The 27,696-nt window shown below is 46.6% G+C and overlaps 1 protein-coding gene across 2 annotated transcripts in view; it reads right to left on the bottom strand.

Annotated features, from left to right (window-relative positions):
• The window catches only part of tll1 (tolloid-like 1), a 441,724-nt gene that overhangs the window by 405,557 nt on the left and 8,471 nt on the right, over positions 1-27,696 (bottom strand). The window contains exons 1-2 of one of the 2 annotated variants that reach the window (XM_078542328.1): positions 25,747-25,950; positions 25,145-25,633 (exon numbers count right to left, since the gene is read on the bottom strand). In XM_078542328.1, the coding sequence (XP_078398454.1) occupies positions 25,145-25,289 (145 nt within the window). In that variant the 5' untranslated portion in view covers positions 25,290-25,633; positions 25,747-25,950. Of the gene's footprint in view, positions 1-25,144; positions 25,634-25,746; positions 25,951-27,696 lie in introns of those variants that run through there. The other variant, XM_078542318.1, reaches the window with a different exon arrangement.

The raw sequence follows: 27,696 nt of genomic DNA, 5'->3' as shown, positions 1-27,696 counted from the left end.
GCAGCTGTGCATTCAGGGGCAAGCATCAGAAAAAATCTGTCACTTTCTCATGGGATAAGACTGTAAGATGAGTCACCCTGGGCCGCTCCCACACACCAGTGTAGGCATAGAGAGTAGCAGTAGACGATGTGATGAGAGATAGAGAGAGAGAGATACACAGAGAGGGAGAGAGCGAGGCTTACATATTTTTCCTCTTAGTTTATTTTAAATGCACATTAAAAGACTAATTTTACAAGTATAGGCTCCCATTTAGAAATCTCTCAAGCTGGGAGTGCAAATCAGGAAAGTATGGACGTACTCTTCACAATATCAGGAGGCATACATACATCAAATTGGCCCATTAACATGACAGTGTAGTTTCTACAGAACCATAGAAAAGTTGCATCACAGAAAGAGGCCATTCAGCGCATCGTGTCTGTGCCGGTTGAAAAAGAAAGAGTAAAAAACTAATCATTCTAATCCCACCTTCCAGCACCCTGGTCTGTAGCCTTGCAGGTTACAGCATGTTAGGTGCCAATCCAGGTGCCAAACCAGGCAGCAAATTCCAGACACCCACCATCCTCTGGGTGAAGAAATTTTTCCTCATACGAACGTGGAGCAGGGGTAGGCCAAATGGCCCCTTGAGCCTGCTCCACCATTTAATAGGGTCATGTCTGATCTGATAGTAATCTCAAATCTGCATCCTGCCTACCACCCGATAGCCTATCACCCCCTTGCTTAGCAAGAATCTATCCACCTCTGCCTTAAAAATATTCATGTCCCCTCTAATCCTTCTACCAAATCACCTTAAATCTGTACCCCCTGGTAATTGACCTCTCCGCTAGGGGAAACAGGACTTTCCTGTCTACTCTATCTAAGCCCCTCATAATCTTGTACAGCTGGATTAAGTCACCACCACTGCCCCCCACAGCCCCTTCAGTTCTAAGAAAAACAACCCTAGCCTATCCAATCTTTCCTCATAGCTACAATTTTCAAGCCCTGGCAACATTCTTGTAAATCTCCTCTGTACTCTCTCCAGAGCAATTATGTCCTTCCTGTAATGTGGCAACTAGAACTGTACACAAAATTCCAACTATGGCCTAACCAGCATTTTATACAGTTTCAGCATTACATCCCAGCTTTTGTTTTTTATACTGTCACGACGCACTGGGGATAGTGTACTGTAATATCAGGCCCCACTGTTCCTCGCGCCATGACTAATGTGAAAAGTTTGACCAAACCACCATATTTCCCCAATTCTACCTAACTGTTTAATTTAGGTTAACAGAATACGAGCACCAGGTTTGTAATCTTAATAAGTAAATAATTGTTTATTGAACAAATTGTCTTTAACTAGTGACAAAGAAAGAAATATGAACTGCTAACTTCTAACTCTATAACTTAAACTCTACCCCTTCTTAAACCCCTATATATATATATATATATATATATATATACACACACACCACACACACGCACACCATGGATTTTAAGGATGAAATAAAACAGTTCAATAGCACTATTCTGGAGTACAGGATTAGATGGGTTGATTTTGATTGATGTCTTACAAATTCCTTGCAATTTGTGGTTGATGACACGAGGTGGTCACCCAGCAATTTCAGCCTGTGGTTCACTGGTTGAAAAATTTGCTTTTCAATGTCTGTACTGGTGATTTTTCCGCTTTTCCTCTTGACAGGGGTATTCAGAGAAAGCAGGTTACAGAGATGTGAGGGATAACCAGTTAGTTATAATGGCAGAATTGCTGGAACACAAAACCCTGGTCAGGAGCCAATTAAAATGCTGTTGTTAGGCAGTTCCCCCTTTCCAGAACTCCTTTCTGGCACCATCCTGTACTGTTATGGCACCCTATGTTCCAGGATAGCAACATTGTAGATATTCCTCATCCTGTTCCAGCGAACATATCTTTCAACTGCAGCCATGGTAATTATTAAAGCCACAGTCCGAGAAAAATAAAAAATCGGTCCTTTACAATATCTAGTGGAGTCATGTGGATTATCAAGTGACCGCAAATCATGTGATCGTAAAAAAATTGCTCTTAACTTAGAGTGGATCAAAGTTCCACTCTATCCCAACAATATGCCTTTATCAGCAATCTCCTAAAACATCTGCTACTGCATCAGTATATCATTTTCAGTTTCAAACACATTAATCCTTTTCACCTCTCCAAGGGAGAATTCAGACTGTCAATTGGCGTTAAATTAAAGCCTGATACAGACTCAAGACTGTTAAGAACTGTGTTGAGATTCTCATCAAACAAAAACAGAAAATGCTGGGAAACTCAGCAAGTCCGTCAGCATCTGTGGAGAGATACTCATAAAACTGCCTGATAGGAAATATTTTCATTCGATTAGTCTGGACTGAATTCAAGTTCATGATCTTGTGGTGGATCAATGAAAACTATGTGGAATTGGATTCCAGGAGACTGAGCCAGCTCCAAGTGTTTACACTAGTCATTTTTGCATAACCTTGCAGCAGGCCTTTACACTTATTTTTGAGGATGAGATTGGAAAAGAAACTTGCCATACAAACCAGGAACAACCCAAGTTCACTTACTGGTTTGAACTGAATGAACTGATTTCAGTCATAATGGTGGTGGGACTCTCTCATTTGAGTCTAAGAATATAAAAGTCAGAAGTTCCCCATGCTGAAAACTAGCCTGTGACCCCTGCTGTATGCATGGCTATTGAGTGAGGAGGGAATCAGGACTGTGTGTTCCTTTTACACTTTTACTGTTTAATTAACATGTTATCCTTAATTATCAAAAGTTAACTAGCACATATCTTTCCACAGCTAATGCAGAAACCACCCCTGAAAACAAATCTATCCCCATGATTGAATTGCTTGCCAAATCCACTAAATTTTAAGAAAATAAAGATTAACTTGGGTTTATATGGTGCTTTTTATGACCTCTGGACATCTCAAAGCATTTTACAACCAATGAAGTACATTGAAGTGTGGTCACTGTTGTAATGCAGGAAATGCAGCAGCCAATTTGCCCACAGCAAGATCCCACAAGCAGCAATGTGATGATGACCAGATAATCTGTTTTTTGTGATATTGATTGAAGGATAAATATTGGCCAGAACACTGGGGAAAATTTCCCCTGCTCTTCTTTGAATAGTGGCATTGGATCTTTTACATTCACTTCGAAAGGGCAAGCAAGGCATTGGTTTAATGTCCCATCCAAAATACAGCACCCCCTCAGTACTGCACTGGATTGTCAGCGTTGATTTGTGTGCGCAAGTCTTGGAGTGGGATTTTAAACCTTGTGACCCAAGAGGCGAGAGCAGTCATAAAGAATGGTTAATTGGCTGGGTACGTGTGCATCTTATTCCTGTTGGGAGTAATTTTGACTTTGAGATCATGTAAAACAGGCTATAGTAAATCAACAAACAGCTCATTGAAGCCAATGGTAATTAAAAGACAATACTGGTAAATGCAATGCTGGTTGCATTTTATGTGCAACAGTTTTGTGCAACTAGCCAAAATTAGTTGCTACCTTAAAAACATAAACGATACATTAGAAGTACTGCTAAATTTGTCACAGCCTGGAGCAAGTCAATGGCATCACACCACCAATGGTTGATTTCAGGAGTAAGGTCCCAGGTAAATGAAAATGGATGAGTTTTTATTTTGTTGTTGCTGTTGTGTGTTTCTGTACATTTTCATTGGCTTTGCTATAATTTCCCAACTTCACATCAGCAGTTTTCATGTGGAAAAGAATAAAAGATTCTGAGAGAAATGTGTTTCAAATGGCCTGCAATTTAACCAAATTACTGCTGTGATTTAATCAATTTTGTGCTTGAACAATATGAAAACTTCAGTACTAGTCACTTATGTTTTGTATTAATATACAGTCTATGCTGCTTTATGGCACTTTTTCAATGCAGAGCCATTGTTACCGTAAGTGCCTCTGCAATGCGGCAAGGCTTCTCACCCATTGCATTTACTCTGTTTAAACTGCGGCTGGACATAGATCACAGATGACAACGCTAAAACCTGAAGTTGGCCAAAGATTGTGCTTACAACTCTCATTTTTTGGACGTAGTATTTTCCCAATGTCAGGGGAAGGGACCATTGGCTATCAATATAACAAGTGCCTAGACAGACTAAGAACTCAGCCCATTTGCAGCCAGAAAAATTGCCAGATGTTGGCATTCAAGCTCCCAGGGGGACTTTTTTATTCTTTGCCTCTGGTGGTAATTTCCTTCAAAGATTTTTGCACTTTATTTAGATTACAGCACTGCCCCCTAAACCAGGAACGCCTACAGCGGTGATGCTGTAATATGAATACAGCATCAGTGCCCATTAAATGTTGATGCAACTATTCTTTTGCATCAGTAAGCTAAATTCCGATGAGGAGTACATACCTGAAATGTTATACCCCATATTTTCTTTTTATTGATTTTGACTGACATGATGAACTGAATTTTTTGGGATTCCCCCATAGACAGGAATGGAGGTGGAGGAGCACTGAAATTACCAGTGCTAGACAGCATCCAGGCCCAGCAGTGGGGGGTGTGGGTGTGGGGGGGTGTGGGGGGTGTGGGTGTGGGGGGGTGTGGGGGCAGTGGTGGTGGTGGTGGGGGGGGAGGGTGGGACAGGAATCCTGCTTTCATCCCCCATTAAGGCCAATATTGTAAAAGCTCCTTAAGAGCTTGTAGGTGGTGAAAGGCCCAATTTTTAAAGGGATGTGCAGGTACTACACACCCTCTGAAACAGATCAGCTGTGTGGAGATGGGAAAGGAGTGAGAAGCCAGTCACTGCTGCCCCAGGACATCAACCTGGGCACATAAGAGGGTTAGCGGGGCAAAGAGGAACTCAGATATTAGTTGGGAGGGTCCTTGGTGCATCACAGGTGACAGAGATATTGAGCATTCAGTGCCTGGGCTTTAAACTGGGTTGTCAACCCCTGACATCTGGGGGGAAAGCTGCCAAGGGCAGTTAGGCAGCCAACTGGCTAGAACAATGGTTCCAGCTGACAACTGTGGCAAGATTGGACCCAGTGATGAAGGGCAACACCTGCTACCGGAAAGATAGAACCCTAATCAGCAGAAAGGCATGGGAGAGGAAAGAGGGGTGAAAAGGACATGGAGACCATACTCTCAATATAGGATCAACTGCCGATGATAGAGCTACCTGGAACTGACCTAGAGCCAGTGTCACAAGAGACTGCGACTCTCCAGGCAGATGGTTATCGACATCTGTGCCCTCATTGCAAAGACCTCACACCTGGCAGCACTGGCCATCATACCCTGTCAGTGGCCAAAGTCACTGTGCCCTTAAACTTCTTTGCTTCTGCTCCCTTGCAAGGCTCAGCTGAGACAAGAAATCTCTTGAAGAAATGGCTACTGACCCCTCTACCAGAGCCCCAGACAGTGGTACAGAGGCAATACAACCACCTCCATTCCTGGCCCCTGTACAGAAAACCTGTCTCCATACCGATTAAAGGCTCAACAGTGTGAAAATCTGAACTTTAGTCAGTTTCCCCACAGGAGGTAGGTTTCTTACCCAAAAACAGATCTGACTCCTGTTAACTGCCTTTATGGCAAAACCTCAGCCTGATGTGTGTTTCTAGCATTTTCTGGTTACATTTCAAATTTTCACTATTTGCAGTTTTTCCTTTTTGAAAAAAACAACAACTAGTAAGTCTGGTTCAAGTGATCCAGTAGCTGGTGCAAAACTTTTCAATGTTGCTTATTGGAACTGATTTTTAAAACATTATTCACAATTTTTTAATACTTCTTAATTAAATGTCATACAAGGATTTGCTGCAGATGTCAGTTTTGATCCCTTAAAGCAATCAATAAATCAATGTAACTACTTACTTTTGCTGTGAAATGCATTCCAATGCCTCTAAGCAATCTTAAGATATCCGAATTTCAGATGAATTATGTTGAACAGTGTCTTTGAATGAATAAGACTGATAAGACTCTCTCTTGCAGTGCTGCACGGCGATAAATCTCAACAATTTGCTGACATAGTTCTCTTGTGCACGCCAAGATATGCACTCGCCAACTGTCATATGGGAAAGGATCTCAATGACTTTAAAGAATAGTTTTCATATATATCACAGCGACATTTTCAAATAATTTCACACAAGTAATATTTTACTTGCTCCAAAATTGCCTCACAAAAGGAAGGGCGTGATGAGGATGAACTTACAAATGGATATGATCTCACATATCAGATCTGTCACTGAGGTTTTCATTTTGATGACCAAATCAGCATGCATATTCTAGATGTTAGACATCAGGCCTTTCTAACCCTCTAGTGTTTATTGTGAAATTTGAGTTGTTTACTATATATTATAATCTCAGGAGTCAGAAGATTATATCATAAAAAATCACCACTCAATGTTAATATTCTGGGACTGAAAACCACATTTAGATGTGGTGAATGTCAGCTGGATAGGAAAAACAGTTACACACAACTGCTTGGCAACAAGCCTGTTTTATTTTCAATTAAATTTTATTTAACTGCCCCATTCCATGTTGTTTGTCATTGATAACAATCCACACACCACAATTTTGATAATATTCATCATTACGACCAGGTGCCTTGTAGGATTTAAATGTGTCCTGATTTTACAGGAGAAGTAATCCGTCAATTTTTAACTCTGAATTAGTCTCATAGTGGCTATAGCCAATTAACACATGAATAAAAAACATGTTTGTACAACACCAATCTTGCTTTCCCTGTCCCTTTCTGTTCAAATGTGGGCAAGATGGTTAGCACTGGACAGGTCACTAAGATCTGGTAAAATAACAATAACATGGAATTGCCATAAATAATTTAAGATTTGTGTTAATTTAATAGAGTGCATAATGGTGATTACAAATATCACCATAGCCTGATTTACATAAAATTAATTGTTGAGTACCAGGTTGTAACTTGAGGTGTAATGGTCAAACTAGGGATCAGTCTGGAGTCAAGTTCTGCATCCAAATCATTGATTAAAATTTGCATTTACATTTTTCCCCCTTATTTTGTCACTACTCTATTTGGATCTAAACTAAGCTTTGTTAGGTTTAGGACTAGACACATTTCTATTATTATTATTTTTAATGGTGGGAATGCAAATTTGGAGCGAAGCCAACTTTTCATTCAGGTCGATTAATCAAATCATTCAACTTTAATGAATTACACTCAAAGTATATAAATCATTGAATTCAATTTGTCCAAACATTACCGTATAAATGTTAGCAAAGGCCATGTGCATTAAAATGGAATCATTTATGAAAATAGGGCTAAAATTTTCTTCAGATTTTCTCTCGGGTCCAGTGATTAAAAATAATATTTTCTTATGCTAATATTAGGTCAGTAGAGATTCCCAAATTTCTAATGATAACAGCAAACTGTGCATTAGTAAGAACAAGAATAGCAAACAGGTTTGTAAACGATTAAAGTGAATCTGCTGTCGAGCACCCAAGGGCCTCTAGAAAGCTGCAGAGACTGATGGCTTCTGATGCAAGCAACATTCAAACCTCACCGTGTGTGCTGACGAGTGGCTGCACGCCAGAGAAGGGGATGCATAATTGTGAAAGATGAGCATAAGTTAAAGCTAGGCTGCGTAACTTGATGCCAGACTGCACCTCTTAAAGTGGAAGTGCATTGTGGCTGGAGCAGGTGCTGCAAATTGATCTACAATTGATTTTGATATAGGGAATACTCGGTAACGGCACAATATGGCAGACAGCAGGCTCCAATATTTTCTAAAGGCGCACTGGAGGCCTTGGTGCAGGAGGTGGAGGGGAAGAGAGATGGCATCCATCCATAGGGGTCAGGAGGCCATCCAGACAAACTTTGTGAAGGGAGTGGGACTGGATAATCGTGGTGGTCATTGCCAGAAGTCTAGCCCTGAGGATCTATGCTGCAAAAGGTTCTATGACCACATGTGTGGTCAAGGTCAGTGAATAGATTTTCATATGCCATATTGTACTGACTGCAGCACAAGCCTCACACACTGCTCGGCCAGAATTGGGAGGTGGGGCCCCCTCGCCGACTCGAAAATGATGCGGGATGATATCGGGAGGAACCCCCGACATCATCCCGCCCCATTTAAATATTCAGGAAGGCGGGCGGACAGCGAAATCAGCTGTCCGCCCGCCGACCTGTCAATGGCCAATTGAAGCCATTGACAGGATAATGAAACCACTTAAAGGACCTGCCCATCCAACTGTAAGGCTGGTGGGCAGGCCAGGAGCCCCAGCGGGCTTCTGAATAGACATGAAACCTCATCTACTGGTGGGATGAAGTTTCATGTCTGCTTCAAAAATCTTTAATAAAGTTTTTTGTCATATTTATTAACGTGTCCCACCTCGTGTGACATTGTTACATGAGGGGGACATGTTAATAATTTTTCATTATTCTATTTTTGAGGTTTATGAAACTTTCAGCGCTCTCCCTGAGACAGCACTTAGTCTCAGGGAGATATGCGCTCTTTCGCGCGCATGCGCGAAAGAGTGCACTTTGACAGTTGGGGAATCCCTCCCATAAGGGCAGCCCGCTGGGCAGGTCTTAATTGGCCCGCCCACTCAAAACGGTGGCGGGGCCCACTCCGGCGGAGTCGATCGGCTGCCTGCCCGCCACCGAGCCAGTCGGGCCCACCTGCCCATCAAGGGCAAAATTCTGCCCCTCAAGTCACTACATGCCCATCACTTACCTACCAGAAATCTCTAACAATCACAACTCATACCCAATATTCGTAGCTTCACCTCGCCCTCTCACATGTGGCACTGCTACAAGCCTCACACCCACATCTCAAAGCTTGCAAACACTGACAGCTGTTCCACCATGCCAGCCACATCACTCAAACAGATTGCACCACATTCACTTATAGGCTTCCCTCTCCCTTGTAATATGGCACATAATCAGAGGCAGCAGGAGCAAGAGACAGGCACAGCTGCAGTCCTTACCCCCATGTAAGGCAATTGCTATTATTGGAACAGCCATGGCTGAGGCTGTGGCCAGCGTTGGGGCGAAACCATTGAAGATGATTGTGAACTCATACCTAATCCTCCTTCTCACATCCCACTGTCCATTCATCCCATAATCTCTTTTGATTTATAATCTGCAGATGGTGTAAGCACGCACCACTTGATTTCCCACTCTCCCCTCACCACAACCAACCCATGTGCCTTTCTCCCTTCAGTTACCCAAGAACTGAAACCTGGTCAGATAGTGGAGGAAGAGATAAAAAAGGATTGAAGAGCAGCAAGACAATGAACGATAAGAAGGAAAAAAAAAAAATCACTCGTCCTCACATTTGCAGCCACCAGCTCCAGATACTGACATTGCACATACTTTAGGGGACAGTTTGGATGTGGGATCTGCATGTGATGAGACTCCAGGAGCAAGTGGCCTGCAAAAACAGCAGGGCAAGGGTAGTATGGGTATGGAAGGCAAGACCACACATGAAGTTCTATGCCACAGGATTCAGACGAAGACTGAGATATGGCAGCCTACAGAAGAACACAATGGAGAGAATTTTCCCCATGTCAGGTGGGCCGTGCGGGTGAGGGCTGGCATGGACCTGATCGCCGCCTGCGATCGGGTCCGTGCCGCCATTTTACACGGGCGGGCCAATTACGGCCCACCCAGTGTAGTTCAAGAGTCCAATGGATTGCGGGAGTGGGCGGGCGGCAGCAGGCGTGCACAGACCACCGGATCCAATGGCGACCTAGCGGCCTGTTTAAATGAAGGCCTGGCAACCTTTGCAAGGCTGCTCACAATGGCTGGGAGAAGAGCACTTCAGAGGGGCAATGTGCCTGACGCAACTCTGACGCAACGGCCGGGGGGTAGGCCATCAGGGCAGGTCAGGCTGGAGGGTAGGCCAGCGGAGCAGTGTGCCCCTCGTTTCTCCGACAAGTGCCTAGCTGTCCTCCTGGAGGGGGTGACAGCGCGGCAGGAGGTCCTTCTTCAAGGAACGGGCTTGGTTGGGTGAGTGTGTGGCAGCTGCGGGGTGACGAAGAACTGGAATCCTGCAATGTCCCATTCTGGCTGGGTTGGCAGGGATGCGATGGGAATTCAGGTATAGGCTGGACTAATCAATACTCTTTTCTCTTTTTCAGGAGAAGACTGCACACAATTCCGCTGAACGAATGCGAAATGGCCGAGGCCAGGCCCAGTTGGCCATCCTAACAGCTTACAAGCAGCAGGCCATGGATCTGGAGAGGCGCCATACCCCCAGGTCCACTAGTGATGGTGAGGCTGGGGGGTCACGGGGAGGTATGGTTGGCGAACACTCAGGTCACCATGTGTGTCACAAAAGCCATGGCACTGCTGAATCCTCAGTGATTGAAGTTAGTAACATGGGTTGACCATTGATTATGGAAGGATGAGTGTGTAATAATCCGGGGGAGTGGTATGCAAGTTGACACTGTCTGCACTGTAACTAATCAAATATCCTTTTTCTTTCTTTCAGCATCACTGGAGCAGGGCCAGGAGGAGGAGGAGGCAGAAGGCCCACCTCTCATCCCTGAAGTCCCAGAGTAAATCCACTCACCAGCATCACACCATCTCAGCCAGGCAGGCACCAGCACAGATACTAGCACCTCGGTAGGAATTAGATGTTCGGCTAGTGTCCCGAAGCATGGCGGTGAGGGCACTTCTCACTCATTTGAAGTGCGGGCAGAGACAGAGAGTGCCCAGGACGCCAGCAGTCGGAGGACTGCTGGGGATCAGGTACATGCTCGGTCGGTGGCTGAAGATGTGCCTCTGGAGTCGTACGTGAGGCAGCGAATGCTGGGAGTGCAGCAGGATATGCGGGATGATCTGGCGGAAATACGGTGCTATGCGTGGCATGGTGCCCATGCTTGAGGAGTCCACACGGAACATCGCCGATGCAATGAGCCTCACGGTTGAGTGCCATGTTTCCTCCATGTAGAGAGTGACGACTCTCATGGAGAGGCTCCTTCAGGAGAACAATCAGGGCTTCCTGGGGTTGCGCTCGGACCTGCAAGCCCTCACAGTGGCATTGGCCTCAGCTGGTCATTGCCTGTGTGGGAGATGGTTTGGGCACCAAGTATCCCAGCTCGGTGCCCATCCATCTACAGTGAGCAGGGAGTCCGAAGCAACCTCACGTCGGCGCAGCAGCTGCCTGTTGTCTCTGCGGGCTTCTCTCAGGATGCCCCAGATGAGGGCAGCAGCTCCTCTGCCTCTCTGCCAGTGACCGTGGCATCCGATGAGGCTGTGGCGACTGGGGAGAAGCCAGCTGTGAAACTGGCCTCTCCCTCCCAGGCAGGGCCATCAAATGCTCCACGGGCCAGAAGATGTCTGCCAAGGTAATCGAAGCCAAAAGGACAGTACTGTGAGCAGGGTGTCTCAGATGCCAGCGCCAGCGAGGGGAAAGCACCTAGATGTAGCACCCGTAAGCGTAAATTTAAGGCACCTTCGGCACACCACAGGTTTCTCACTGGTGCTTTTATGTTGGCCCATAGTTGTTTCTGGAAGACTTGGTGTGATGCCCAACACTTTTTTTTGCTTTATGAAGTTACATTTGTTCACTCAATAAATTTTGACATGTTGCCATGCCTCAGGATGATTCTTTACTTCTGCAAGTGGACAGGAAGCCATGATGTTATGAGTGAGTTGTTTGACATTGAGCTTTATCGACAAGGGCCTTAGTTAATGTTAGTATCCAGGCTGATTTAGCACTCAGTTATCGAGTGTGAAGCCTGTAGCCCTGGCGTGTGCTGAAGGTCCATGGACTAGCTGAAGGTTCTTTGGATTAAAGCCTCCCGGGTGTCCCTGCCTCCCTGGAGTAGGCCAGGGTCAGTGTCTACCCCCTCAGCGTTATCTTGTCCATGCTCATCCTCGGACTCACTGCTCGACTCATTGAGTGCATCCGGAGCAACTGCGCCTACGTCTCCCTCATCCACTGCATCGCCCCTTTCCAACGCCAGATTGTGGAGAGTGCAGCATGCAACCACCATCAGCGACCCACGATCTGGGGGGGTACTGGAATGCGCCCCGAGTGGTCCAGGCATCGGAAGAGCATCTTGAGAAGACCAATGGTTCTCTCCACAACTGCCCTTGTGGAGGCATGGTTCCTATTGTACCGCTGCTCAGCCTCTGTTCTTGGATGGTGGAGAGGCACCATAAGCCACCTTTTGAGGGGATAGCCCTTGTCACCCAGCAGCCAAGTATCCAGCCGGGCTGGAGCACTGAAGACCTTCGGCACCTGGGAGTGTCTGAGGATGTAAGCGTCGTGGGAGCTGCCTGGGTACCTTGCACAGACTTGCAGAATCTGCATCCTATGATGACACACTATCTTCACGTTCATGGAGTGAAAGCCCTTCCTGTTGACGAAGTTACCGGGCTCACCTGCTGGCGCCTTGATGGCCACATGTGTGCAGTCGATGGCACCCTGGACACGGGGGAAGCCTGTAATCGCTGCAAAGCCTCTGGCTCACTCTGTCTGGCTGGCCTCGTCCCAGCAGTAGTGGATGAAGGTCAATGCATGCTTGAATAGAGCATCTGTAACCTGCTTGACACAAGCGTGGACAGCTGACTGGGAGACTCCGCAGAGATCGCCCACCGACCCCTGGAAAGAGCCGGAGCCATAGAAGTTGAGGGCGGCCGTGACCTTTAGAGCCATTGGCATGGGGTGTCCACCCACAAAGTTTGCAGAGATCTCATAGTTGACTGTCTCCCTTGAGAGATGGGGCCTCCTTCGGCACTGCACCTCAGACATATTGAGGTAGCTGCTTCGCCGCCTGTAAATCCTCGCAGCAGGATATTGGCGTCTTCTGCAGCCCCTTCTGCCTTGCACTTCCTGTTGGCCCTGCGCCCCTTGTGCCTGCGCCTCTCCTCCCAAAGGTAACTCCCCTGGAGGCTGAATGTGGACTCCTGGCCTCCTCCCCCTTCTGGCCCTCCCTTCCTCCTCAGAGGAGTTGTGCTCTCCACTGGAGGAACCTCCCATTCCCAGGCTAAGGGAAGGCTTCCTGAAAGCAGCAGGCCCCAAAAATGATATTTACTGTAGAGTCCTGACCAAAGCTTTTACTCCTGTCCAAGCAGCTGGTATGAGTTTTGAAGTATTCCTGCTCAAACAGGCAAGAATAAGTAACTTTCACACTTAAATACCTGAAAGATCACATTCGCGACCCCACTCACCCATCTTATCCCGTCTGTGGATGAGGTTTATACAAATGTCTCCAACCCACCTGCCTCCTACCCACGTTGCACCTCTGCGATGGGCTGAAAAATCGTATTCAAATGCTGCCTAAAGGGCCTTAACTGGCCCGTGAATTGATGGCAGACGTGCATCTGAACTTATAGCGCGCCCGCCTTCCCAAATATCGCAATGGCGCGCGGTGACGTCGGGATGCACGCCCGACGTCACCGCGCGTCATTTTACACGTTGGCGTGCAGAGCCCACCCCCGCACACCAATGGGAAAATTCTGCCCAATGAGATACTTGTGCATTGGCAAGTCTACCAGAAAGCTTGTGGTCAATGATAAGCCGCATGGAGGATTCTGGCATCAGCTTTTCACAGGGCTTTGTTCAGAGCTTGGAGTCTATCCTTTCCAGTGTGGAAGTGGTGGCCAACTCCATTAACACATTTTCAAACCCAATCATGACAGTATCTAATGGCTGATGTTTCAGATTCAATGACAACACATGCAGAAGCCACCCAACCTCAAGGTGCTGCAGTGCAGGCTCAAACTCAAGCCATGTAGGGTCAGCTACGGAAGCTCAAGCTGCTCTCATGCATGCTCAGCTTGCTGCCATATGGATGCGGATACCAGTGCAAAGTGTGACAACAGTCCAGTAATCTGTCCTCCGATAGATAATTAGGATTGCTGAGGCATCAGCCCAGGGGAGCAGTGGTGGCTCTGTGGATGACAGCATTTGTCCTCCCACTGCACCAGTGCCCTTGCTGTTGCCTGTCAGCCAGCCAATCCAGCCTGCTACCGTCCATGCCTAGATGGTGTAGTCCAAAGTTGAGCCTTCTGGGTAGCTCAAAGTCAGCCTGCAAGTTCATCTGCAGTCCCCCCACAAAGTCAGCAGCCTTCCGCCTGCCATGCCACAGCCACTGGAGTAACAATGCTTAGGGGTACTTGGATACGCAAAGACATACAAAAGAAAGGCATTAAGAGGATACACCAGGGTGATTAGTTGTCACTTGTATGCAGTATGGCATGATTTACTTTATGAAATTTTGGTTTTATGGCGGTTATTATCTTTGTACTGTGGCCAAGCTGTGATGGTCAATAACAGAGGGAAGACAGGTTGTGGAGCTGTTGATGAATGGCGAATTAGGGTTGCGTTTACTTGTATCACAGTCAGACGAGTCAATTGCTGACAGTCCGACCAGAAAGGAACTGTATTGGTTGCCTCCTCCATTCCTCTTCATCCTTCTCCTCAGTGATCAGTGGATAGCTCATGAAAAGGGCTGCGCCCTCATGATATCGAGATGGTTTGCTGGATGCTGTACCACCACAAATCTTGACACATGCTCTGCCGAATACCTCGGGGCTACTTCAGATGATCCACCAGTGGGACTATTGTTTAAACATCCCCATAGTGTGCTCCATCACATTTTGTGTGGCAGCATGGTTTTTGTTATATACATGCCACCCACCTGTGCTTGAGTTGTAAACCAGAGTCCTGTGCCATGTCATCAAAGGATCTTTCTCCTCACCCAATAGTCACCTTCTCATTTACTGCGCTGGCTCAAATGCATATGGCGTACTAGACTGCTTCAGAATGAAGGCAACATGACTGCTGTAGGACACCAAGCATTGACCTGTATAATATTCTGTGTATGATTACATACCAGCTAGACAATGAGGCTCTGCATTCACTTTTGCTCAAGGTGCATCAGAATTGACATGCCACAGCCTCAAAACAACATGTGTCATTAATGGCACTCCATACCATGGGGAAGCCTGCAATCCTCATGACACGCCCTGCTCACTCCATCTGCTTCTCTCTAGCAAGACAGAATGAAATATATTCAGCTCGCCTGAAATACAGAGTCTCAGTGAGCTCTCTTACGCAAATGTGGATGACAAACTGGAAGATGTTAGAAATATAATCTGCACCAGTCTGGAAGGAGATTAATGGTGACAGTTACCTTGACAGTCACGTTATGACGCTGTGGTCATGGCTACAGCAGGTGGCAGATTTTAATACGGACATGCTTTGTGAAGCAGAGACAGCAGATATACTGTTTCTTGCTGAGGTTCAAGTAGGATATTGTTCCCTGAAGACCCTGGGTAGATATGGTTAGCTGTTGAGAGCCCTTCTCCTTTCTTATAGCAACTTGTCTTGCTCCGTGTCCCCTCTGCTCATTCTGCCAATCATACTGTAATCCAAGGAGCATACAAACTACGCCACCCATGTCTGCAAGCAATTGATTTGTGCAAAATCCTTAAAGTCAGGACAGGGCCCTTCAGGATGTGCCACACCACTCCTGTAGACTTTAGCAACTTTAAGAGAACTACAGAAGCCAAACACTTGTACAATCGCAGCAAAAGCCAGTAGAAATCAATCAGCAACTAACCTTAAAAGTAGTTGATTGTCCCTTAAAATAGGGTTGATGAGGGTTCTTCCTGCCTCTGAACACATTGCAAGAGGATAAGCAAGGAATTCAGCTGGAGAGTTGAACACCAAAATAACAACGCTGGCATCAAGTCAGTGTTGCATGCTGATTGACATCATGATCTACCCACTCTGCATACTCCTGGGGGTTCCTCGCTGTGTGCGCGCCACTACTCCCATCAAAACAGTGTCTGGCCTGTGGCCTGGCATGCACCATAAGTGTGCATGCACATCGCTGACTCCACACACTTGTAGGACTGAAAAACTGGGAGCTGAGCCAAATTTCATGACCAGTGTGTAAATGAAAGTATTGAACTGTATTAATATTTCAAATGCAACATAGCTGACCTGTTCATAAACATTGGAAAGTGAAGATAAAATGGCCATTTGATAAAATGGCCTGTAACGTTGCATTCTTGAAGGCAATTTTGCTGCTAATTTTCATACTGTACCTCTAGCAATACTAAACAGTTAATATATTTAAATTTATCACTTGGATAATCCCTATCACTTCTTTGGGGGGAAAAAACACTGCCCTGGAATCACTTCTGTATCTTTGTCAAGCTTACAACCTTCAGCATTGGCAGTGGCACTAATTTCTCATCTACCTGCAGCAAAACACTACTTCCTCAAGCAAATCACAAAATGTGATATGCTGACCCTGTACATGATCCAGAGTTTAGCCTTGGTCAAGGCCAGAAAGCACAATTATGTGCACATACATTTTAAGATCATTTGCTTTTAAATATAAATACCCTCCAGGGCAAATGAGTAAAAGCCACAGTAGGATGAGTGAAATAGCAGATAGCTTTAACTGCCTAGGGGGACAGTTGAAAGTGAAGAAATGCATTATAGGAACATCATAAAAAATGAGTAAGTAGGGAAAAAAAGATTGAGTAAAGCTTTCACAGATTAACTTGAGAAATTCAAAAGCACTAACAAGTTGATAGAGGAATGAGATATAATGATGGTTGCCCTCACACAAAACAATTATACCTTATTTCATTAAAGTAATAATGGGTGACTTCAATTTCCATATAGACTGGGTACACCTAATTAGTCATGAGGACTCGAAACGTCAACTGTTTTCTTCTCTACCGATGCTGCCAGACCTGCTGAGTTTTTCCAGGTAATTCTGTTTTTGTTTTGGATTTCCAGCATCCGCAGTAGCTTTTAGCTTTTTGTTTTTACACCTAATTAGCACTAGTGCTGAGTGATGAAATCTTGGGGCAGAATTTTGAGGTCGGCAAGCGGGCATGGTTGGTGGGCCTGGGAGTGGCCGGGAAACGGCCCACCACCCATGATCAGCACCCAATCGTGATTTCATGCACACAGGCCAATTAAGGCCCGCCTAGCGTGAAACACAGCTCCTCAATGGTAGGGAAGGGGCGGGAGGGTGCCTGTCAGCCACCAGGCCCAATGGCGACTTGGTGGCCAGTTTAAAAACGGCACAGGCAGCCCCTGGAAGGCTGCCACGGAAGAGCGTCCCCTCTGCACCGTCAATATTCAAGTTATGGAGTCGAGTGCAGCTGGATACAGCAGGCAGGAGGACAGGTCGGGTAGGTACTCAGCCCCTCGCTTTTCAGATGAGTGTCTCATGGTCCTTCTGGAGGAGGTGGCTGCCAGGAAGGATACCCTTGTCCCCAAAGTTGGGAGGAGGAGGCCACTGCGCCTCACAAAGAGGGCAAAAGAGGAGGTTGCAGCGCTGGTTAGCAGCCATGACATGGTGCAGCGCACATGGGTGCAGTGCCGGAAGAGGTTTAATGACCTGCTGTGCTCAGGAAAGTGAGTACTGTGTTGGCATGGGTCAGTGTACAGAAGTATTAAGGTGTGGCCACCACCGCCCCCTCCACTGCGTGGACCTCAGCGGCGCTAGAATCTGAGTACCAACTGTCAGTGATACCGGAGCCGGCCAAGGGGGTGTGCCCTGGCTGCTTGGACCGAGTGCCTTGCGGATCGAGGACCACTACTCAGATGTGCCCTGCGATGTATTCCTCAGCTGGGGTTGGCCAGGCTCCAAGGGTGCTGCAGGCAGAGAATGAACTGATCAATGTTCCTTTGTTCTTTCAGGAGAAGACAAGCCATAACCAATTGAAGAGGTCACAGACAGGCAGAGGCCCGCCCAGCCTGCTGTTACTCACCGGGATCAATCAGGACGCCCTCGAATTGGAGTGCCAGCTTGCTCCACATGCAACCGGGCGTGGAGAGGTTTGGGTGCCAGACGAAAGATAAGAGTGGAGTGCACAGAGGTGAGTGTTTCGGATTGTGCAACCATTCTAGTGCTGCCTCTTCATTGATGAGAGCCTCAAACCTGGAGTCCCCATTGATCATTGAAAGACGATGGCACCGTGATGCAGATCTCCATTGTCTCACCAGGGCGCCTGGCATGCACAGTGACAGTGTGATGACTTAAACTAATGACATGTCCTTGCTCTCCGTTTGAGATTCGCTAACACGCACCCGCTTTTTGGGCCCCGAAGGGGCACCCATGACGCCGGAGGACTGCCGGGCGTCATTTGCACCTGCGTCACACCCGCTCTCTGAGCCAGGCACTACCGCAGATACCAGCACCTCGGGGGACATTAGATCAGCAGCTGTAATGTCAGTGCACATTGGTGAGGGCACTTCACACTTGCTCGAGGCACAGGCAAAGACAGAGAATGACCAAGGCATTGGAAGTCGAAGGACTGCTGGGGAGCAGGATGATGCTCAGTCAAAGGCAGATGATAAGCTTCTGGAGTCGTCCATTAGGCAGCAGATGCTGGACGTGCAGTGAGATGTGCGGAAGGATCTGGCAGAGATACATGAGGGTCTGCGTGTCATGGTCTCTTTTGTGGAGGAGTCCATGCGGAGCGTGAGCATTGTGTTGACCCTCATGGCCGAGCACACTGCCTCCTCCATTGTGATGGTGGCGACTCTCCAGCTCCAGGGACAGAATCAGGGGTTCCTGGGGTTGCGCTCACATCTGCAAGCCCTCACACAGGCACTGACCTCAGGTGGTCAGTGCCAGTGTGGGAGATGGATGAGGCACCCAGTATCCCTGCTAGGTGCCTGTCCATTAATGGTGAGCAAGGAGATCCAGAGTGACCTCACGTTGGCGCACGGTCTGCTTGTCGTCTCTGCGGGCTCCTCTCAGGGCACTCTGGATAATGGCAGCAGCTTCTCCGCTCCCCTACCAGTGACCATCGCATCTGATGAGGCTGCAATGACTGGGGAGATGCCAGCCATACCACTGGCCGCTCCCTCCCAGATGGGACTAGCACAGGCTCCACTGGCCAGAGGACAACTGCCAAGGCCATCAAGATCATCAAGATAGCAGACTGTCTCCAATGCCAGTGCCAGCGGCGGGGGAGGGGGGGGGAGAGGGCACCAAGATGTAGCACTCGAAAACGTAAGTTAAATGCACCATGAGCACAAGAGGGACAGGTCATGGAGGATTTTCTGTTCATTTATGTTTGGTTTATATGTCTACTGGTGTGGACATCAACACCTATGATGGTAATGTCATTTTCAATGTGACAATAACATTAAACTTGCTTTTGTTCTGATGGCCTGAGTATGCATCACCCTTTTTCTTTCTGGTACAGGATACGTCAGTATGTAATGCTGGACGTGAGTGGCTGGATACTTTATTGCACAGGCATTGAGTGGACTTTGGGTGCAAATGAAAGGGTCACTTCAGATATCCGGGATGGAGGCTGCAGCACTGGCAAGAGGTGGAAGCATATCTTTGGTAGCCTAGCTGAAGGAGCATTGGATCAAGGCATCCCTGGTGTCCCTGCTTCCCTGGAGGTTACCGAGGTCTGCCTCCATACCCTCAGCGTTCGCCTCACCGTGCTCTTCTTCTGACTCACCACTGGATTCATCCTCTGTGGGCTGTGCAGCTGCATCAAGATCCTTTTCCTCCAGTGGGTCCCCCCTTGCCAGTGGTAGTGGTTGTGCAGAGCACAGCACACAATCAGTGACACCCGCTCTGGGGGGTATTGTAGTGCACCCACTGAATGGTCCAAGCATCGGAAGCACATCTTGAGAAGACCTAGGGTCCTCTCTACCCCCGCCCTTGTAGAGACATGACTCGTATTGTAATGCTGCTTGGCCTCTGTTCTTGGTGGCGGAGAGTCATCATGAGCCACCTCTTCAACGGATAGCCCTTGTCACCCAGCATCCATCCATCCAGTCGGGCTGGAGCTCTGAAGAGCCTCAGAACCTGGGAGTGTCTCAGGATGTAAGCATCATGGGAGCTGCCAGGGTTCCTTGCACAGACTTGCAGAATCTGCGTCCTGTGGTCACACACTATCTGTACGCTCATGGAGTGGAATCCTGTTGACGAAGGCACCCGGCTGACCCACTGGCGCCTTGATGGTCACATGTGTGCAGTCAATTGCACCCTGGTTGCGGGGGAACCCAGGAATCGCTGCAAAGCCTCTGGCTTACTCAGCCTGGCTGGCCTCGTCCATACATTAAAGAATAAATGTCAGTACCTGCCTGAACAGAGCTTCTGTCACCAGCTTGATGCAACTGTGGACAGCTGATTGAGACATTTCTCACAGATTCCCCACTGACCCCTGGAAAGTGCCAGAGACATAGAAGTTGAAGGTCACTGTGACCTCCAGAGCCACTGGCATGGGATATCCATCCACACAGTCGGGGCTGATCTCAGGCCCAATCGTCTGTCAAATGGAGGTCACGGTCTCCCTTCAGAGGCGGAGCCTCCTTCGGCATTACACCTCAGACATACTGAGGTAGCTGCATCGTCGCCTGTAAACCCTCGCAGCAGGATAGTGGCATCTTCTACGGCCCCTTCCGCCTTGTATTTCCTGCTGGCACTGCACACCTTGTGCCTCCGCCACTCCTCCCACAGGTTCTCCCCTGGAGGCTGCATTGGGACACCTGGCCTCCTCTCCTTTCTGCCCCTCTCTTCCTCCTCAGAGGGGGTGCTTCCAGTGGAGACCACAATCCCCATTACCAGGATAACAGAAGGCTGTCTGATACCTGGGAGGGTCTACATGGTCGGAATCCTCTGGGGGCCTTGCATACACCAATAAGTCCTGAAATGAAGCCTGGAAATGCTAAGAATGAAGCCCCAAACAGAGATGAAGCTGCCAAGTATCAATAAGCAACCAGCAGCAAACTATCTCCAAAACTCCTCACTACTTACACTGGCAATGCTGCTGAACCTTTTTATCCTGCCCTTAGATGAGGTTTTTGAAATTGTCACCTGCCCACCTGCCTGTGCGCCCAGCACGAAATTGCATGGGCAACGGAAAATACAGCTTAATTGCCTTTTTAATGGCCTTAACTGGCCACATAATCGATGGCAGGTGCAGCTCCAACTCCCACTCATTCCCACCAAGCGAAATATCGCACAAGTGCACGTTGGGATGCTCACCTGACATCATCACGCGCTATTTTACGCTCAAGCGCACACCCGCACACCAAGCGAAAAATTCTGGCCTTGGAGTGTGTACGCGATGGGTTTCTGGAGCAGTACATTGAAGGGCCACCTGGGGATCTGGCTAATTTAAATTTAGTATTATGTAATGAGAAAGGGTTAATTAATAACCTTGCTGTAAAGCAGCCTTTAGGAAATAGTGACCATAATGTGGAAGAATTTTACATCAAGTTTGAAAAGGATAATAGTTCATTCTGAAACTTATGTATTAAATCTGGATAAAAGAAACTATGGCCATGGTGGATTAGTTAGATACATTAAAAGATTTGACGGTAGACAGGCAATGACTAGTATTTAAAGAAGTATTACATGGTCTACAAAAAATATGCATTCCTCAAAGACATGAAAACTCAACATAAGGGCAGGAGTAGGCCATTCGGCCCATGAGCCTGCTTTGCCATTCAATTAGATCTTGGCTGATCATCTACCTCAACCTCACTTCTGCCTGCAATATCCCTATATCCCTTGATGTAATTAGTATTCAGAAATCTATCAATTTCTGTCTTGAACGTGTTCAATGATTGAGATTCCACAGCCCTCTGGGGTAGAGAATTCCAAAGATTCATCATCCTCTGAGTGAAGAAATTCCTGTTCATCTCTGCTCTGAATGGCCTGACTCTTATTCTGAGACTGTGCCCTCTTGCTCGAGACTCACCAGCCAGGGGAAACATTATATCTACATCTACCCCGTCGTGCCCTGCAAGAATTTTGTAAGTTTCAATGAGATCACTTCATTTTTCAAAATTCCAGAGAATACAGGCCAGTTTCCTCAATCTGTGCTCAGAAGACAATCCTGCCATCCCAACGATTAGTCTGGTGAACTTTCTTTGCATTCCCTCTATGGCAAGTACATCCTTCCTTAGATAAGGAGACCAAATCTGTACACAATACTCCAGGTGCGGACTCAACAAGGCTCTATGCAATTGCAGCAAGACATTTACTCCTGTACTCAAATCTTGTGATGAAGGCCAATATACCATTTGCCATCCTAATTGCTTGCTGCACCTGCATGCTAGCTTTTAGTGACTCACAAACAAGGACGCCCAAGAGCCTTTGGACATCAACACTTCCCAACATCTCACCATTTAAGAAATACACTGCCTTTCTGTTTTTTATACCAAAGTGGCTAACTTCACACTTATTCATATCACACTCCATCTGCCATGTTCTTGCCCATTCACTTAGCCTGCCCAAGTCCCCTTGAAGCCTCCTTGCATCCTCCTCACAACTTATATTGCTACCTAGTTTTGTCTCATCAGGAAATTTGGAAAAAAATACATTTGGTCCCCACATCCAAATCATTTATATAGACTGTGAACAGCTGTGGCCCCAGCACTGATTCTTGCAGTACCCCACTAGTAACAGATTGCCATCCTGAAAATTACCCGTTTATTCCTACTCTCCATTTTTTGTCTGTTAACCAATTCTCAATCCATACCAGTATAGTACTCCGATACCATGTGATCTAATTTTGTTTACTGACCTCCTGTGTGGGACCTTATCAAAAGCCTTCTGAAAATTGAAATACACCACATCCACTGCTTCTCCTTTATCTATGCTACACGTATCATCCTCAAAAGTAAACTCTAACAGTTTTGTCAAACATGGTTTCCATGTCATAAATCCATGTTTACTCTACCATATCATTATTTCTCAAGTGTCTAGTTATCACATCCTTTATAATACATTCTAACATTTTCCCTACTACTGACATCAAACTAACAGGTCTGTAGTTCTCTGTTTTGTCTCTCCCTCCCTTCCTAAATAGTGGGGTTACATTTGCTAGTTTCCAGTCTGCAGGAACCTTTTCAGGGTCTTAAATAGAATTTTAAAAGATAACAACCAATGCATCCGCTATCTCTATAGCTGCCACCTTCAATACTCTGGGATGTAGCTCATCAAGTCCAGGGGATTTATCGGCCTTCAATGGAATTAATTTTGAATGCTACCACTTTATTAATACAATTTTTTTTCAGTTTCTTATTTTCACAAGCCCCTAGGTTCCCTAGTATTTCTGGGAGATTTTCTATATCTTCCTTCGTGAAGACAGACACAAAGCAATTGTTTAGTTTCTCTGCCATTTCTCTATTCTCCATTATAAATTCTCCTGTCTCTGCCTGTGATGGGCCAACATTTGTCCTTGCTAATCTTTTCCTTTTCACAGACTTAAAGAAGCTTTTAGTCTTTCTTTATGTTTTTCGCTAGCTTGAGTTCATATTCACTTTTCCCCTTTTTTAAAAAAAATCAGTTTTTCAGTCCTCCTTTGCTGGATTCTAAATTTCTCCCAATCCACAGGTTTACCACTTTTTCTGACAACCTTATAAACCACTTCCTTTAATCTAATGCAGTCTTTAACTTCTTTTGTTAGCCACAGTTGATTCAGTTGAGTTTTTGTCTTATTTTTTGTAGACCATGTAATACTTCTTTAAATATTAGCAATTGCCAAGCAGTTTGACTCTAATTGCTCAAGACATCTCCCTGGGGAAATGGAGGGGAGGCGATGGCATAGTAATATTGTCACTGGACTAGTAATCCAGAGACCCAGGGTAATACTCTGGGGACTCGGGTTTGAATCCTGCCACGGCAGATGGTGGAATTTGAATTCAATAAAAAATCTGGAATTTAAAAAGTCTAATGATGACCATTGTTGTAAAAACCCATCACTATTGTCCTTAAGGGAAGGAAATCTGCTGTCCTTACCTGGCCTAGCCTACATCTTAAATGTCCTCTGAACTAGGGCAATTAGGGATGGGTAATGCCCACATCCCATGAATGAATAAAAAAAATGTTCCTAAAGAGAAACAACGTATGCGATGGGGCCTCATCATTCAAATATAAAGGAAATCCTCTTTCGGTTGTTTTACCCAATCCACTGCGGCCAACTTGCCCCTCATGCCTTCATTGTTTACAAGGTAAACAGATTTCTAATCCTACACTAACGGTCATTTCCCAAAGGAGGATGAAGAACCAAGTCATTGGGCTGTAGGACATCATGTACAAGCAATATAGGAAGAATTTCTTTATCTTTTGGCACAATTTGCTTCTGCAAAAGTTTTGAAAAGTGACTTGCCTTCATGTGAATCATACAGAGAAATACATGCCCCTTTACAACAAGGCATGTATATTGGTATAAAGCATAACTACAAAGCTGTTTCTTTAAATTGGTTAAATCTTACCAACGCCTACCCTAAACCTTCCAATGGCCTCAATCAAACCGGAAGCGATGACACACGAATTATCCCCAAACTCCCGCCCGGCCACACCTGGGGGCGGCCGCGCGCTATCCCCTCCCACCCCCGGCCACACCTGGGGGCGGCCGCGCGCTATCCCCTCCCACCCCGGCCACACCTGGGGACGGCCGCGCGCTATCCCCTCCCACACCGGCCACACCTGGGGGCGGCCGCGCGCTCCCCACCCTCCAACACTCCTCATCCTGCCCCGCCTGGCTACACCTGGGATCCAAATAGTGCAAGAAAACGCTGAAAGGAGCAAAATATCTCTTTGGTCAAAAAGGCAGTGGTTCCCATGTGGTCGGTTTACTCGGGAACTCTCGACCTATAGGCTGATGGGCCGTCAATCACAGAGCACATTAAGCACATGTGGAAAACAACAACTCAGCCGCGAATTCCAGATATTTCGCCCCTAACCTGCAAGAACGGCAGCCTGTCAAGATATAACGGCGCCCGTAACTAGCCAGAGCTAGACTGGAGCTGGTCAGTCACCTCCAACAACACGCAACCTTCATGTTCTAACGTACCCGATAAGTTGTAATGCAATACGATATTTCCAGTTAAACCTTGATTGGGATATTAATTAAATGCAAAGCTTGCAACTCATTTTCAAGTAAATCACCCCAACGCAGTATAAAACGACTCACTATGGTCAGAAAGTGATCGGGGTAGTTGCAGTTAATTTGAGTGGAGGCAACAATATAAACTGCAGAACCACAGCAACAATCAGCAGTGTTCAGTAGCTCCCACACGAGGTGTCGTATTAAATGACTGCCAACAAACCCCGGCTTTCGGAAGTCCACAGCCTAAATGTTTAACAAATCATTTCGTGCCAAGTTCAACTTTCTGAATGTATTATTCTGTCGTTTCGCTCGCATGGAGAGGGCAGAAATCAATTGGTTGTTCACTTACCAGCTTTGCACGGGTCTTTGTAATCAATGACCTCCGCCTTTTCTTCATCATAATAATCATAAGAGTAATCGTATTCGAGTCCACTAAGCCAGTGGAGTTTCCCAGATAGAGACAATCCGGTGAGTAATAGTGTAATTACATTCATTTTATATATATATATATATAATATATAGATTGATTCAATACCAGTTGGGTTGATTGTGGGAGAAGTCTACTCCATACAGTCTCAGTTTAGGATATAAGTTATATATATGATTAAATAATGTGGAACGCAGAAGTAGACGGTGGAATTTAGAAGGGTAATGCAAAGCCTATGTTACTCGGAGCTTCGACGGAGGTTTGATTAATGTCAGCTTTCTAAGTTGGTTCGTTGTAAATGGAGTTTCTCCTTGCTATCTATCCGTTGACTTGTTAATCCAGTCGATTTTTAACCTTCAGGATGGAGGAGGCCGTTGTAGGAAGAAGCGTCCAGTGTTCTGAACATCCACTCTGCAAAAACACAGGAGAGTATAATTTAAACAAAGACCTAGACAGCTTCTGAGCAATGATGACATCCACTACAGAGGCAGAGTGCCAGCAATAGCACTTTTCTGCTAACTTACGAAAATCCTATAGGCATATAATAGTCGTCAGCAGCCTCGAGCATCCTGCTTACTTATTCATACAATCAGGGTCATCCGGACCAGTTTGATCGCTTTTCTTGATAAAACAAACTTCACAGCAACAGCAGCCACGTCGCAAGAAATAAATAAAAGCTAAGGTCATGGAGTGGCTAAAGACGCCTCTCTGTCTCTCGCTGAGGAGTACAAGAGGAGACTGGCTTTCAATGATGAAACTAAACCCCAGTGAGAGAGGGAGGGAAATCCACAGCTGCTACAGCAGCTGATTGTACTTTCTTACGAGGTGATAGTTCAGTAGAAAAAAATCGTCTCTTCCCCACTTTCCCGATGAAACACCGAAAACAAAAGGGACATATATCTTAACTGTACAAAATAGTTTCCTACTTCGGTTTTGAATACTTTAATCTGCACATAAAAATTATAACAGCCTTCACCTGTCAAAATTAATCACTTTCCCCTCCTTTTATCCCCCACCAATTTTCTTCCTTTTCTGGGTTACGATTCCACAGACATTGCAGAGCCTTTGATGTACATTTCTACCTGAGCTTGGACAGTGACTGCCAGCAGGCAAATAGACTGATGGGGGCAGAACAACCAATCTTGGTCTTGCCAGACATGAACATTCCCAGAGTGGGCAAACTAGATTGTGCTTCCTGCTGCTAATTGCAATCTAGTTTCTCCCCTCCAAATCCAGTAGTATTGATGTCAATTGTAGTGCCCTGTTGCTGTTATTGGTAAGGTTGGTTAACTTGACATAGACAGTGGTTTGAACCTGCCATTTTATGAATAGTTTAACCACTTTAAACCTTAACCAAGGGAACAATAACCACGTACTTTATCCAAAAGGGTAAATCATATTTCAAAAGTAGCAGGAACTTACAATCAAAATACTTAGTAATTGACATAAAACTTGATTTCTGTAATAGAATTAATATTTTAGACAGTGAGATGTCATTGGAGTTTTGGTCTTTTACTTAAGCTGGCATATGCTTAAGATCCCTTTGAAATCCAAAGCTACAAGGGCAGGATTTTCCCTTCCCTTCGTCGGGCAGGGCCCGGGAGTGGCTGCGAAACGGACTACCGCCCGACATCGAGCCCTGACCGCAATTCCACACTGGTGGGCCAATTAAGGCCCGCCCAGTGTGAAACACAGCTCTTCACTGGTCGGGAAGGGCTGAGCGGTGGCAGAGGCCTGTTGGCCACCGGGTCCAATGGCGACCAGCAGCCAGTTTAAGAATGGCCCAGGCAGCCCCAGAAGGACGTCTGTTCTGCGTTGTCTTAATGGACCCGAATAGACACGGCAGGCGGGAGGGCAGGTCGGGTGGGCACTCAGCCCCCTGCTTCTCTGATGAGTGCCTCGCTGTCCTCCTGGAGAAGGTGGCTGCCAGAAGGGGCACTCTTGTCCCCAGGGATGGGAAGAGGAGGCCACCGCACCTCACCAAGAGGGCTTGGGAGGAGGTGGCAGCACTGGTCAGCAGCCATTGACATGATGTGGCACTCAGGAAGGGTGCGTACCATGTTGGCATGGGCCAGTGTGAAAATGTGTTGTGATCTGGCCTCCTCCCGTGGACCTCAGGGGTGCTCAGGTCTGCATGCCAACTGTCAATCATGCCCAAGCTGGCCAAGGGGTTAAGCCCTGGCTGCTTGGACTTAGTGTCTTGCAGCTCGATTACCACAACCCAGAAGTGCCCTGCCAGGTGCTCCTCAGCTGGGGTTGGCCAAGCAGCAATGGCACTGTAGGTACAGAGTGGACTAATCAATGCTCCTCTGTTGTTTCAGGAGATGACAGCCCACAACAATATAGAGAGGCCGCAGACCAACAGAGGATCCACTAGCCTCCTAATCCTTTTGAGGTATGAGCAAGATGCCCTGGAGCTTGAGAGCCAGCATGCGCCACGTGCAACTGGGTGTGAAGAGGCGGGGGTGCCAGGC

This window comes from Cetorhinus maximus, chromosome 1, assembly GCF_964194155.1.
Source record: "Cetorhinus maximus chromosome 1, sCetMax3.hap1.1, whole genome shotgun sequence".
NCBI lineage: Eukaryota > Metazoa > Chordata > Chondrichthyes > Lamniformes > Cetorhinidae > Cetorhinus > Cetorhinus maximus.
The sequence above is the reverse complement of the archived record's forward strand: the minus strand, read 5'-3'. Positions and strand labels throughout refer to the sequence as shown.